The 16,184-nt window shown below is 43.0% G+C and overlaps 1 protein-coding gene across 1 annotated transcript; it reads left to right on the forward strand.

Moving 5' to 3' along the window:
* The first annotated feature begins 185 nt into the window (after nucleotides 1–185).
* Nucleotides 186–7,969, forward strand: pcdh20l (protocadherin 20-like). Its single transcript, XM_088596868.1, has 2 exons — nucleotides 186–357; nucleotides 3,257–7,969. Exons 1-2 carry the CDS (start codon nucleotides 310–312, stop codon nucleotides 5,813–5,815), a joined length of 2,607 nt encoding a protein of 868 aa, XP_088452994.1. The 5' UTR covers nucleotides 186–309; the 3' UTR covers nucleotides 5,816–7,969.
* Nucleotides 7,970–16,184: the final 8,215 nt, after the last annotated feature.

The following is a 16,184-nucleotide window of genomic DNA, read 5'->3' on the forward strand; positions in this document are numbered from 1 at the left end:
ACTCTAGCGTGCATGCTCAAATATTAAACTGAGACAATAAATGCACAGACGTGCATGCACACACAGGCATGAAACATGCATGTGCAGACATTAAACATGCATGGACTTGTTGCTGACATTGGTGAAGTGCCCACAGGCCCATGTTGCCTGCATTACTTGCAATTTAATGGTATGCAGAGTGTAATCATTACAGTCCACACCTGAAAGTGGAGGTGTGCACTATCTGTGGAGCTCCTCCCCTCAGGCTCCAACGCTCTCCAGGCAGAGAGACGCTGCGTGCCACTGGCACTGAGAACATGTCCGGAAGGAATGGCCCACAGGACACGTGTGGACATGTGCTGGACACAGCTGCTTCAGGTCAGTGAACTCAGGAGTGGTCATCTTGGTCACTCCAGATCTGTGTAAAAAGGGCTTGCTTTAATTTCTCCTTGTTAGCAGTTCATTAAAATACTGAATAAATCTTAGAAGAGTCAGGTGAATTGGTACAGTATAGCAATTACTAGTAAGTGAGGCAATGTGTTTGAACATTAAGACTGAACATACTATCACCAGGAGTTTTGGCTACGGCAGAATTTTTTTTTAAGTCCTTTCCTTAGACTACAACTGAGCTGCTCAGTGAAGTCAAAATGAAAGTTGATACATTTAGATAATAGCAAAGCTAAGTGACAGGAGAAACGAAAGAGTGAAATAGCAAAGCTGGAAATTCACGCTGTTTCAGGTCAGTTTTATTTTTATGCTGTTATTATAACCTAAGTAGTCTTAAGTTAGGGAAGCCGTAGAAAAAAAAGTAAATGAGCACAAAACCTTCCTAGGCAGATGAAAAGGAATGAATCTGATTCCTATGTGCAGTTTTCATTTCATATACATTTTTACATGATGTGGATAAACCCATCCTGAAAGCTTATATATAGAGAGATGTTTCATCTGCAACTGTTTGGTCTGTCTTTCATCGCTTAGATTGAAAAGCAAAGCAAAATGTTTTGGAAAGCAGGCAGAGAAGAATTAAAACAAATGTAAAAGACAAGAGAGGTCCTGTACAGGAAACTTTTAAGTAGACTCATGCATTCCAATAGGTGTTCTTGGTCTTGGTCCTGAGAAAAACTAACAAGACTTAACTATGTTTAAGCTGACCACTACTGAAATGCCTTAATATGAACAGAGCACTGGTGCCCAGCTTCCAATAAGATTCTGCACAGAAGCTCCTGTGATGCTTTTAAAAAAATGTTCTAAGTTTTTGCCCAGATCAATCTCTCAGTCTGATAGCTGAAAAAATAAAAAAAACTTTCTAATAGGAATGTCTGTAGCTAGAATCGTTTTTTTGACTGCGCATAAAGAGATACACATTCAGCTTTTCAATTGTTCTTACTCCAGTCATTGCCATTTTATCAGGTGAATCTGAAATTAAAACATACTGTATATAGCTTTTGCTGCTATACTTGTCTGTAGCGCATGAGAAGGGGCATGCAATTGAAGAATGTCACCAGAGGAGTGGGACTGGAAATGCTGTTTAAAATCCAATTGGGGTTTAAGTGATGTCAGTAGCTCACTGTGATATGTTTAAGTGGGACCGAGCACTTGAAATCACAACTGCTAAACCAAGTGCTGACACTTAATGGATGAGCAAACACAAACACAATATTTGCCTAAGTGCTCTCTTAAGTATGTCTGGATTAAAGGTAACAGAAGGTCTATTCAAAAAACACATTTTTATTGCATCTGGTCACAGAAAACAAAACAAACACCTTTTTGAGCTAATCAGCTTACAAGAGAGGTTTTTTTTTTGCTGCTTCCTGCTATTCATGCAGCTCTACTGCTAACATCAGAAGATTTTTTAAGATTTAAAACAGCCTAAAAGCAAATAAACACATTTCTCTTTGCAAATAATTCTGATTAAAAACAAAAAAACTGTAATATCAATATTTAATATGAATAGAAAGTCCTAGTATCACGTTTTCAAACAGGCCCCAAGTATTCAAGAAGGCTTTCCAGAGGTCTTTCAAATTGGTGATTGATTTTAAAACCTCCTGTCTTTTGGCATTGCTGTATGTGATATTTCTGCTACGGGTGGAGGGTTTCTCCATTAGTCTTAGTCTGTGAATGACATGGATCTGAAAAGTTTTCAAAGTATGTTTGATGAGTCAGGCCCAGCCTCTGTTATTAAGAAAGATAGTCCCATTCTTTATGTGAACACAGTTTGGTTAAAATAAGAAAAACACATTTTGCTGTGTGTTTCCTTGATCATACTGGAAAATCTAGTCAGGAATGCCCACTAATACAGCCACCCACTTTTTTCCTTCAGGGTAACAGAATCTGTCAAGTGAATTACATTTCTCTCTGTCTTAAAGAGGCTCTTCCAAATAATTTCTTAGTATTTACGTTTATATTTGTCAAGAAAACACTAATGCAATGTTGTGCATGTCAATAGCTCATTCATTCAAGTACTCCCAAGTACTGTCATTCAAGGACTCAAAGTGTATAGCTGATTGGCGTTTTAATAATTATTATGTATGAATTGTTCCCGACCAGATGAAATGTGTTGAATTTTTATGCCTGTTGCTTCTAGTGCATGAAAGATTTGTATGATTCTGAAATGGTTAAAAAGATAAGAGTTTCTTTAAAATTAAGCAATATGTCATTTTTATACATATTTCTGTTTCAGACTTATTTTTTCAGAGATGCAGGGCTTTTGTTAATAATAATTAAGCACTTTACTTCACTATTCACTGCTTCAACAACTACTTTAATAGTTAATTGTCATGCAATTTATAGTAAAGGTCACTTATCTCCATTTTATTGACACTGTATTAATATTCTCATCATATATTAAGGTGTGTTAAGGGCTTATACAGTTCAATCTTTAGGCCTTATAAGGAAGTGTAACTCGAAATATTAAGAAAAGAAAGAGAAACTCACAGGGGAATGGTTTCTTTAAATGCAAAGATGACTCTCTTTCTTTTAATGATGAGGAGAGAATTTAAATACTTTAATTAGATTACAGTGGTCATTATTGTAGGTTTTGTATTTTTGTGATTCCAAAATGCAACCAAAACCACAATTACCTGTCATACAAAGACAAGACAAGGAGTGTGAGATAGATTTCACTTACCATACATTGTAAGAGCTGATTTGGGGGATGTTATCACTGGTGCTCCTTATAACCTATGCCAGAGATTTTTCAAATGGTAACAATAGGAGCGAAATGCATAGGGATCTAATACTGCTCACACTTTTATTCTCTTATGATTTTGTTTTTTAGAACTGCTTTTGCATTCTCCTGTTGACCCAGATTGGCCACAACAGAGCTGCTCCTCAAATTACTCTTCATGTAGAAGAGGAGCAGCAGGAAGGTGTCAAACTTGGCACCATCAGCCGACAGCCATCCACACTCTTACCACCGGGACAGCAGCCCTCATACCAGCTCCTTACAGCGGAAGAGCGTGTGAGAGTTGACCAGAGCACTGGTGACTTGTACGCCACCTCACGTGCCATCGACAGAGAGTCACAGTGCCCAGCCGAGCACCAGACAGGGCAGTGCCAGCTGCTGTTGGATGCTTTCATAAACCCCGGTGCTGAGATAATAAAGATACAAATGGTCATCCAGGACATTAACGACAACGCACCTCACTTCCAGGAGAGCATCATCCAACTTTCCATCCCGGAGGATGTTGCCGTGGGAACAAGGTTTGAGCTGGACCACCATGCAGTAGATCTGGATGCAGGCAGTAACGGGACAGTGATGTACCAACTGGAGGGGGATGATGGCTTTTTCAGTGTGGTTTCTGAAGGATCAGCGCCAGTTGTGGTTGTAAAGAACCTGCTGGACCGGGAAATCCAGAATATTCATCAGATGACCCTCATCGCCGTCGATGGAGGAACCCCACGTCTAACAGGAAGCACGACGTTGGTTGTGCAGGTGCAGGACTCCAATGATAACTGCCCTGAGTTCACCTCTCCTGGCCCCATTACTGTTTCCATCCCTGACAACATGCCCATTGGCTCTGAGGTGGCCCGCGTGCTTGCCACTGACCCTGACCTGGGTTCCAATGCCAAAATCACCTACTCCTTTAGTCACAAGGTCTCTGAGGCAGCAAGGGCAATGTTCAACTTGGACACCAACACTGGAGTCATCACCTTGTCCAGAATCATCAACAGAAGTACCACTTCTGAGCATGTGCTCAAAATCTGGGCAAGTGGCCCACACTGCCCCCCTGATGATACAGACGTTATTGTGTCTGTGGTCCCGGTGGCAAGCCAGCAACCAGTGATGGAAGTCAGGTATATAGCTAAGCACCAGGATCACATGGTGGTGCTGAAAGAGAATGAGCCAGTCAACACAGCCTTAGCCCTTTTGGAAGTGAAAACCCCTGACAGGATCAAAGGCTTGCCATACATTGAAGGGGAAACCCCTTTTGTTATAAAGCCACAACAAGGAAAATATCTTTTAGTTACCTCCAGGCCCTTGGACTTTGAACAAGAAAGGCAGCACGACATTGTCATCGTGGCCAGTGACGCCAAGGACTCCAGTATTTACCACAAGAAGCAGATTCAAGTCAGTGTGGAAGACATTAACGATAACGCTCCCTGGTTCCGCCAAAGTCGCTTTGAGGTTGCCATTGAGGAGAACAACAAGCCGGGAACGATTCTCATACAACTGACGGCAACTGACGCAGACAGCCAGCAGAACGGAGAGGTGACTTACTCGCTGGGGACAAACACCCCACCCATGTTTAGCATCAATAAGGTAACGGGAGAGCTGTCAGTGTCATCTGTTCTGGACCGGGAGCACAAGGAGTTTTACAGTCTTACCGTGCACGCGAGGGATCAGGGCACCCCACCTCTCCAAACCAGTGTCACCGTGATGATCCAGGTGCTGGACCAGAACGACAACAGACCAGCCTTCATCACCTCCGAGTTTATATTCTTCATCCCCGAGAATTTCCCTACGTTCGGGGAGGTGGGGGTAATAAACGTGACGGACCGGGACTCGGGGGCCAATGGCAGGGTGGAGGTATCGCTCCTGAACGACAGCAGCCCGTTCGTGATGGACAATGTGCACGGGACACTGCGCTGTGCGGCTGAGGTAGACCGGGAGAAGCAGGACCGGCACGAGGTCTGGATTGTGGCGCAGGACCACGGGAGCCCTTCCCTTTCCGCCACTGCCAAAGTCACGGTGTTCGTCCTGGACATCAACGACAACCCTCCCAGAGTACTGCTGCCCGCCACCAACCTCTCCTGCCTGACGGTGCCGCCCGGCACTCCACCAGGCTCCACCATTGCCGAGATCTACGCGGTCGACGCGGATGCCGGGATCAACTCCGTTATCTCTTACTTCATCATTGCTTGCGAACCCCCGGGGCCCAGCCCGTTCCAGATCGACCACTCCTTGGGAAACATCACCCTGGCCAGGCGACTTCAGGAAGCCGACTACGGCTTCCACCACCTCTTTGTTGCAGTCCGGGACGGCGGCAGGCCCACCTCCCAGCAGGCCACAGTGTGGGTCAACCTGCAGGTGAACGACACCGGGGGCCCCTGCAGTTTGAAAGGCGTCCCCGAAAACATCCAGCTCATACAGCCCTCTGCCCAGATACAAACCATGTGCATTAGCAACGCCTCCGATACTGAGAAGTGCCAGGTTGTATTCCTCCTTGGCCTCAGCATGATCGTGGCCTCCCTGCTCCTTCTGGCATTAGTTGGCACGATTGTAAAGTGTAGACAAAGGAACAGAAAGGGTCAGAGCAGGACTGGCAAAGATGTTCAAATCCCTTTAAAACTAAAAGAAGCCTATGACACTAGAGACTGGCCAGATGTGCAGTGAAATATCCCATTGACTGCATACATGTACAGCACATCATTTTTTTTATTGTACATAGAGTCAGAGTCCTGTATTTGTAGTGTAATTTATTGTTACCTTTTCAATTGTAAAAATATCCTGTATATATTTTTATATCCAATTTTACAATTGGTTAATGGGGTGGCCTGTATGGAAGTCTACAACAGTGAATTTCCACGACAATTGGGTACTTGTGCTGTGTTTTCTTTTTAACCCATATTTACTGTGCTTTCACAGTGTGTCCTTCTTAGAAGTTCGGGTGGATAGCTGCATCAGCAAAGGAACGGGTAAAGGTTTATTCCATGCTTTTCTTAGTACTGTGTTCTGGCCTTTCTTTAGTAAATCTCATTAACTTTTAACTGGTTCTCACGACACTGTAATCAGATATATAAAATTACATATTAGCTCTGAGAGGTTTTGGGACTCCGACTTTACAGTATAAGGAAGTTAATTTGTGTTAACTTCTTGTCAGCCACCAAATCTCAGGTTCGAAAATCTCCTTTCTTCTGGTTCCCCGTGTGTCTGCATTTCCTGGAACAACCTCTTCCCCTAAAAATGTCTGTTGTGCTTCTTTACACAATTATTCATGGCATTTAGAATAAAAAAAATAAAAATGAAATTTGGTCAATGCATCATGAGAGTACAGTGAAAAAAACTTTTAGGATGACGTTTATTATTACCACAAAAAGGTAACTGACTACCAGAATCCCAGCACAGAAGTATAGCTTTACATATTTGCTTTAGTCAAGAACAGGCTCATAATTAAGCCCCTTTTGAAAGTGAACTCTATAAGTATTGAGCAAGTCTCGTTCTTAATGAGGATTCAATTGCGTGTTTTGGGTCTCTCAGCAAGCCGAATGGAGAAGAACTGCCCTGTGAGGGGAGAGAGCCCTCATCAGGAAATGTTTTCTGTGCAAAAGATTAAATTCCTCCCTTTCCCTTAACAGCCAAGCGCAGGCTGGGACGACAGGCAGGGTGGGTTAAAGGCTATACTGTAGGTGAATTCCTGAGGCTTTTTAAATGTGAGCAACTGACAGTTGGCAAGCAAGCATGCAGAGAGGAAAAGAATGGGGGAATTCCCTTTTGGTGTTAGTTGTTAACAATTTCATATAGAAAATGATGAGCCGAATGGTGGAGAAGATAATTGAAGTGGATTGAAAAGATTAGCTTCCTGCTAATGTCTGATCAAGGGAGTTCTTCAGCACTGGGAGGTTGGCGGTTACCTGTAGTATTCCCAGGAAGGAGGTGAAGGCAGAGCAGAAACCCACAGGGTCTGGGTTTCGGATCAAGTGTCAAGCCTGGCTGGGATTTGTGCAATGGCAAATTTCCCCTCATGTCGTTGATAAAGCCTCTGACCTCCCCTGTGCTTAGAAAAAGGACCCATCTCACACAAACCTGCTTATTTCTGGGAAACACGAGACACAAAAGGACAAAAGCATGTTTTGTTCTTAGGTTTTTGTGCTCTGGATTGCATTGAAGAGACTGCCACAAAAACAGCAGTTAGTGTAACTTTAATATGCAGGGATTAGAGTTTTCTGTCAGGGGGAATGGGGGTTGCTGAATATTTAAGTTCAGTCAGTAAATGTACTGCATTACGATACACTGCACTGTCAACACAGTCCGCATCTGTGACCCCACACAGCACCAGAGCTCAAATAGTTTCCATCTGCCAGCTTTTCCAGTGTATTGGTATTTCTTTAGAGCCACGCAGTTCAGAATCAATGGCAAACAATCAGTCAAGAACTGTTGTGTGTCGCAACGTTGAGCAGTTCTGGAGAAGCCAACACATCTGTCTGAAAAGCACATCAAACACAAAAAAAAAAATTCCCACTATGGAGGAAGCACATAAAAAGGCAAACAAAAGGTTAGGATACAGAGTTAATAAAGTGAAATTAAAAATTTGGGGATTTTGTGCTAAAATTGTTCAGTGCTTCTATGGCTTCTTTCAGAATACACATGAACGAAAATTCAGATTTTTTTCCTTTCCTCAGTGCGCGTAGTGGTGATTCTAAATAACACTTTTTTGTATTTACTCGTTAGCCAAGTATTGTTTGTTGTGGTAGAAAGTACAATGGCATTGATGAACCTGCCAAGCACTAGTCTGGACCATCTAATATTAAATGAATGTCAGTGAATCAAGATGCATGTTTCTGCCCAGCTCTTAACTCAAGTGAGTACTGCACCCTTGTGATGTTTCCATTCTCTTGAGTGGGGTGTCTTGTATGGCTGTTTAAGCACAGTCTTAATAATACTTAGCAGTTTTAATATACTTGATGTCCAGCTGTAAACAACACAAATCATGATGTTATTCACATCTCACTCTTCTCTCTCCTCTCAGGCCTGTAGAAGGTTTTGTTCCAAATCGCAGTCTGAATGTTTTTTCTCTCTAACGAGTGAAAGCAAAAGGGTTTTTCTTTCTTTAAAAAAGGACAGCTTAATCAAGCCCATCCTGTTTGGAATCTTTCGAGTGTGGCCCAACCTGTGCGACAGTTCTGCATGGCCCTGCTGTCCCAGAACTTTCTGGAACTCCTTTTGCTTTGTTCAGTGACGATACTTGGTGGTGAACGCTGGGCCGAGCGCCGACTATGCAATTTTAGTGCCGAGTGGAGACGTAGGGAAAAGGACTCGGAAAGAATCCATTGAAGAAGTCAATATGGGTCTGGGCGTGTGTGAGACGTTAAACAAAGCCAAAGACGAATGCAGTGAACAGGACATGGTCTGAAATACATTTTGTGTAGTGGTTTTCAATTGGACCTTTGATCCAATATGAATAATTGAGCTAGGATCTCCCATGTTTAAAAAAAGAAGGTGGGGGATCTTCTACAGTACTGCTATTCACTGGCTGACAGGTTGGAGCCTGGCGTGGATCTGCAACCTTGAAATCTGACTCTATTGGCACAAGTCAGTAATGTAGCAGATGGAAATACGTCAAAGTAATATTTAAGGCATGATATCACTTCACTGTCACAAAACAGTTACTTTAGCGTGGTTCAAATGAAGGTGTAGAGATGTGTAGGGAGGGGAACAAAACTAACTCTAAACATTTAGAGATGTTTTGTCTTGCTTTTTTTTAATACATTCATCCAAATCAGTATGTATTTGCTCCCATTTATACACTTTTACTTTTACACTTTTACAGCTCCTATGGATTCAAAATAAATGCAGTTGGTTCTTATGTCCAACTACATTTTTAAAAGCATGCTGAAATGTGATGCTACCCAAAAGGTTCTGAGTACCTTTCCTTACCCATGTTAGTCCAACCTTCTTGATCCCAAGAAGAAGAAACAATGATGAACAATGCACAATGTCTAATTTCGCACACAGCCATGTACAGTATATCTGTTCCCTATACATCAGTTTTTGTGGATTTTAAAAGACAAATACTATACTATATGAAGAGACTGTACATGTTTTGCTTCTAGTGCAACATATTGTAACGCGCGTTTCTCCCCAGAAAGCTTCACATTGTTCCACAAGTCTAAACAGATCTGGCCGCAATCATACAGTAGCATGACTGAGATGGCACTGGTTCAAGTGCAGAAAGAAAGTTGATCCTGCTAACTGTCACAGGTTAGAAAAAGAGAGATCCCACCTCACCCCTGTCATTAATCCCTTTTAGGCAAATCCTCCTTCTTCATGGGAGACAGCCCTGGCCTGGCTTGTGATCTAACAGGGCAAAGCGACAGTCAGAGAGATCGTTGTTCAAGGCAGTACAAGCCACTATCTGTATTTTCCTATGCCTCTCAAGCTGCAGGAATGCAGCGGGTCTCTGTCTCGTGTGCCTATTGCAGATGGACAGAAATATGCTGTATTTGACATTGTAATATCCTTTATTTTACAAGAGCTTTGATAAGAGGTGTCCAAGGTCTCAGTAACACATTCAGAGCAGGTGGTGTTATTAAAATCTCACCCGCCCAGTGTTTGGCCAATCCTGTTCCAGTCACCCACAACTCTTTGAGCAAAAAAGCATTTCTCCTGATCCATCCTAAATTAATTTTTAATTAATTAAAAGCATAACTTCCCTGAATTCAGATTCCACACATGCATTCAGGTTGCCTTTTTTACTGCTACCCCATGTGAATTTTTCAAGTGAGCAGAGATGTTTTTTAGTGGACATTGTTGCAGTGTCAGAGTCAACTGTCCTGATATACCTTGCCACAGGTGTCCGGGACATATTCAGTGCTGATTATGTTAACATCTAAAAGCAGCTTCATGGGTCTCAACCACAATGGTTTATGAGCTTTTAAGTTTGATTTTGACACCGGTACACTGTCACTGGCTCACTTGACCCCTGAGGCATATGTATGACTTTTCTTTCGATACATTGTTATGCTTGGTTCTGCTTTTGTGTTTTGAGGTGAGGCTGATTAGAATTCTTAGAATTACTCTGGGAAGCTGATGCACAGAGCAGTCCCAGGCAAGCAGGCAGGAATGTCAGGTCGGGACCATGTTGGTTTCTGTGTGACAAGGGGAGGGACAAGTGGAGACACGCTGGCTGCCATTTTGGAAAACACAGCTACAAGGTTCCGTCCTCACTCACCTGCAGGACAGGGCAGAGCATAGTGCAGCTGTCAGTCCATCTTCACACCTTTCACCTTCACACCACTGCCTGCCACTCCTGTGGTGCTGGAAACCTAACCACAGGGAAGATCTGACTGTTTTATTTTCCTAAACATCTACGTTACCTTGGTGAAAGCATTATTAATTTTGAACAATATTGCCAGGTTTACACTGTGCAAACTTTGTAAAGGCGATAACTCCCATTATGATGGCAGTAGGACTTATTTTTATAATGTATTCATTCTGCAAATTTTGCGGGATATTTTAAAAGGAATCTTGCTTGGAAACGTATCTAACTTTAAAGGCAGTCTCAACTTCCTGAAAAACGAACAGCAACGTGACTTGACTATGGAAAGAAAGAAAGAAAGCATGAAAATGAGAACAGGTCATTGGTCTTTTTGAAGTTTAGTGTCTTACGTGACACTAGCATTTCATTTCAAAGAAGCAACTGCTACTTTGCATCCTAAATTAAATCCATTTCAGTTTCCAGTTGTGGTCCCGCATCCTTGTTTTCTACTGTGTGTAAAACAGTCCCCTGGGTTGTCTATCATTGCTAAGGATCGTTTGTACTGACATCAAATCTTCTCTTTACTTTCTTCTGGCCTGAAGATCTTAAGCTCACTTAACCTGTCCATATATGACACGCCCTGAGACCAGAGCATTCCTGTTGCTTTTTGAATTCTTTCTAAAGCTACAATATCCTTGCTGTGTTATACTGGCCGAAACTGACCACAGTATTCTGTGGTCTTGCTAGTGCACTGGAAGGCTGAATTTAAATTCCACACATGTACTCTGAATTTGTATTGCTTTGCCAGATCACCTTGATGTCAACAGAGAAGAATCTACTCAAAACACCTAGATCCCTTTCAAGAGCAGCTTCCTGCTGTCTGCATCACCCGTGTGATTGGCATAGTGTGTTGATTATCGAAACCCCTTGACGTGTCATTTTGCAGAAAGTAAGACTTTTATATATGCAAAGGTTTGTTTAGTTTGCATGGTAAAGAGAAGAATTGTAATGGGGACACGTCTTTCATTTTTAGCCGCATGAATGGGGTGGAGTGTTTGAGTGTCGAATGAGTTGCTGTGGATCTATGTAGGGCATTTTTTGAACAAACCAGAAAGTAAAGATCAGTATGAGAAAGTATGATTCGCAATATTCAAAATGTGCATGCGTGGTAACTAGGAATTTCAGAAGTATGTGCTGAAAAGAGTAGGAGCTGTTAAGACTTCATGCTCAGCTGTGAGTGGATTGTGCCTTCAGACTGTAATGTCCTAAAGAGTGCATTGCATTCTGGGGATGACGCCTCAAGGCTGTCTCATTCCCCAGGTCTGGACAACATTCCAACCCAGAGAACGAACAGGTTCGCTCACCCAGGACTCTTCAACGAAAGGCACATGAAATATCTTATCGGTCCTCACCACAAATAACACTTTCACTGATGTTATTAACTACATGGCTGTCTTCGTTTCTCCTTGAGTGCTCTCATCAATGTTACTGTATGAAGACTGATGCTAAGAATCTGGGCAACTCCTCCCAGTGTATTTTCAAATGACATCTAGTTCATTACTTTAGGTTAACTATACTGAATCAGCATTTGACATTTAAACAATCCAATGACACTGGATTGAAATGACCTACCAGTCACATGGGGGGGGGGGGAAGAGTGAGATAGTCAAATACCCAAAACAGATATATAGTTAAGCCTTGGAGAGGGGAAGCAATTTCGTTATGAAGGCAGAAGTGGTCACAAGAAGGGAAATTAAATTTTAATATAGCAGTGCCCTGCACAGCAGATCAGAAAATAATGACTTGAGAGCTGGTCAAGATTGAAGAGGAGGAGTCACCGAGGTCACCGGGTCACTGAAGAAGAAGGGTCACATAAGAAAAGGAGTCACTGACATCCCTGAGCTGTAGGATCTTTGGGCTAACGTCAGCACTTGCAGCTTTCTCTGCTTATATCTTTGCATTGCCTTACCAACTTCCTCCTGCTCGCAGTCCTGCATTTTTCACACCACTTCCTTTTTTAAAAGATTGCAGGAGCCCTCTGATAGTATTTCTCCCTGGAGCACCTCTGTCACATGTCTGTTTAACCCCTGTAATGAGGATTACCTAGGTCTGTCCCCCAACTCCACCTTCGTGCATCGTATTCATGCTTCCAGTGGTATTGCAAGGGAAGGTCAGGGCAGTGAGCTGCAGAGTGCATTTTACAAACACAGACCTACCTGGAGAGAGTACAAGAGAGGCACTGTGGGAAAATATAGCAAAGCAAAGTCAATGTATAGTACAAGCAAGGTACATTAGCCACACAAAACTTTACTGGCCCCATTTACCTAAGGCGCAATGAATCTGCAGGCCCAACTGCCTTTCAAAGAAAGGGTCAGGCAGTCTCTTTTGTCACTAAATTGTCTGATGTTCTTTTGCCACAAAGCCTGCAATTACAAGTGAGCTTCGTTCCTGGCACAAAGCTGTGGCCTCCAAGCCCTCTGCCTCTCCCTGTGTCTCCCACACAAAGACCTGCGCTTTGTTGTGGAGGACAGAACTGTTTAAAGTCCTCTTTGACGCCATCCTTGCAGCCTCAGACTGCACACACTTGTTTGAGGTCTTAATCCCCTCTTTTTCAGGCTGCTTGAACAATGCAGCTGGGCAGAACCGTCTCAAACGTTCCGAATCTGGCTAGAGTAGCAGAGAGCACAAACAGTGTCTGATTGTTTGGTTTTAAAGTTCTCAATACATTTGATGTTCCAGTGAGATTGATCTCTCTTGTGTTTCGGATGTGTGTGGGCGGCCTCTGTACAGTCAGTCAATACAGACAGTGAAACATGCACTTGTGGCCAGAGGGAAGACACCTGCTGATCTGTAGCTCTATATGATGAACACCATGTTCTGAAATTAAATATGCAGTGTCTGCCAGGGTAAGACACTGGGCACCCTCAAAATGAAAGGGAGAAAGCAACAAAATCTAGCTGACAAGGTCCAAGAGGTCACTACAAGAACATTTGCTGATGTTGATAAGAGCAGTGTTTTCCTTCAGTGTCATAAATGTTTTGGTTCTGAACTTGTGGGTTTTATCATTAACCTAGCTCTGTAAAAGAGTCTCCTACACAAATATGTACTAATATATACACGAATGCCTTTGTTTCACCGAGGAATGCTGCAGTCAGGTCATGGACACTGTATATAAAGCATCGGGTCTCATGTGTAAGCTCAGTCAGGAGCAGCAGACCAAGGGTTAGCACAACCCCTGAGCATAAACGCTAGGAAATAAATAACCCATGCCATAACAGCGGGGGGAAAGTTGAAATACTGACCAAAGAAACAAAGTCGTTTGCTGCAGGATCTACCTTCAGTCATGCGTGTGTGTTGGTAGTGATACTTTGATCTCTCCAAAATCCACATTTGCAAAGGCAAAGCATTTTACAGGAAGTCTGTTTTTTTTGGTAAAGTGATTGTCTGCAACTCCGAACCTCCTCATGTAAGGAACAGATTCTTCAGATTGTTTAAAGCAAAGAGTAAAAATACAACATTGGAACCACACAGCTTGAAGAGAGATAAAAAAGACCTAGGTGACATATTATTTACATCTTCTGGGCAACGTGGGGACACAACTGAAATGCAAACAGAGCCTAAGTCAGTAGGGCAGAATTCAAATCACAGGGTGTTATGTTAAAATTGTGTAACTCACTCACTTGCTGTATCTGACCTTCAAGACTAGGAGACGACAGAGACGCGAGAACTCACTAGCAATACCGAGTTATCGTTAAATCGTTTAAAAAATAGAGCATCGTTAAATCGTTATCTAAGCTTTTAGGTTCTCTTTTTCTTGCTGCACTGAGGAGCACTCTGCCCTTGACAGACTTCGCCTTTGCCAAAATAATGTCGAAAAGCATGAGAAACCAGGAGGAGCCGGTTGTTGCAGCCGGCAGTGTCCCCTTGGGCTTCGCGAGTGTCAGAGTCTTGTTTCTGCTCAGTTTGCATTACAGCAGGACTCAAGGTGGTGCACAGGGGTGCACTGTGCACACGAGACACACACAACCTCACCTCCAAGCATGTGCACACACAAGGAGATGTCACCCATGCCAAGGGTTTAATTTCTATTGGCTGGTCTTTTTGAAACGTAACAAATGAAAACGCCTATTTCTTATTGCAGAGTGAATTTGACGGTTCGGGTTCAGTCTTGATCCACGTTGGCTTTGTTTCAATGTGTCTGGCATTACCTTTCTCTGCTTTTCTCTTTTTTCTTCAAGGGCTTTGACTGTTTGAAATTCAGCATCGTGTCTTCCATCACAAATCACACCGATGCCCATCTATGCACAAGTATGTACAATCGCAGGTTTATTGGCGGTCTCTCTGATAGATTGTGAGCATTTCCCTGGCTGCAAATCACATAGAAAGCCACATCTGTATTCTCTGGGGAATGGGGGGTATCACTCAAGCTACGGCAGGGATGTTCTGTGGAGACACCTGCTGCTCTGCCTCTCACTCATCACAGTGTCAGTGAGAGATGTAATCAAGCCCATCTTTATTACCTCTCTTGACAGCAGGATTCAGCCTCTCTGTCTTCCAGATCCTGTTCAGCAGGAATGTCAGGGAATTCAGGGTGCATGAGAGGCAGAGCGTTTCTCTGGAGTCCATGATTCATCCCTTGTCAGGGAAGACAATGTAATTACTCCAGAGGTTTTGCCAACAAGCTTGGGGGTAGAGCTGACTCCTGGAACAACAGTAACAGCAGGAAATCTCTCTTTCCACCTAAGCTGATTAGTTCACCTTCTGAGTTCTTTTCTTTTTCTCTTCAGCGAGCATGAGTAACAACTGTGGCTCGAGCTAGCAACTCAACGGCTGTCTTCCACACATTTTCGAATAGAGCAACCATAATCCCTAAATCCCTTCTGTGTGCAGTGCAGATACCAGGCAGTGTGTGTTTTCAGGGAATGGGGGGGGGGGTGTTCTGGCAAGGATTGGAGTCCCAGTGGTGAAACTTATCCTGTCGAGGGTGTCGGGGAACCATGCCAAAATCAGACCATAAACCCCATAATCCCTCAAATCAGTTAGTATCCGCTGCCCGGCACGACCACCTCTGTCAACACTGTAAGGTTAATTGCAGATTTATGATTCCACGCACAGGTCCTTTGCTGTATTATACCATAGACAGGTCTAGACTGCACTTCAGTGAGTTACTCTGAAGGCATTTGCACAGTGCCAGTACGTTATTATCTTTGTTACAAATGTAATTCTTGTATTGCTAGTGTTCATCTCTGCCACTCTCAATATCTTCACTCTACCCTTTCTGTTCTCTTGCACGTATCGCAAACTAGGATAGTCCAGAGTGAGCATGGTTCTTAGTTTTTACTAGCACATTGTTCCATATAGAGGATATACTCTGCGTACAAGATATTTAAATCAGTTTTATTGATATTATAAGAACACCAATTATTGTACAGTATATGTAAGAAGCTCTAACCCCATTTTTAAACCAAGCTCTTGTTTAGCAGGTTTTAGGAACACTTGCAGATGTGAATTCTGATGGCTCTCTACTGGACCTGTAGGAATGCAAAGGCTGCCACCTTGTGGTAAAAATAAACATGTAAAAACAGCACTGAAAAGCAAGGCTCTACAGGCAAAATGAACTCTGTACAGAAATTCGGCAGCAAATTGAGTCCTGGCTTGATCCTACATGTATAATTTCAACCACAGCACCACAAGCCGACCTGTGTCAGAGAGACAGCCTGTCCTTGAGACAGCACTGGAAAGGCAAACAACTAATTCCTGACTAATTCCACACCTGAAGAAGGCTCC

The sequence above is a fragment of the Lepisosteus platostomus genome, chromosome 10, assembly GCF_059453375.1.
Source record: "Lepisosteus platostomus isolate fLepPlt1 chromosome 10, fLepPlt1.hap1, whole genome shotgun sequence".
Lineage (NCBI taxonomy): Eukaryota > Metazoa > Chordata > Actinopteri > Semionotiformes > Lepisosteidae > Lepisosteus > Lepisosteus platostomus.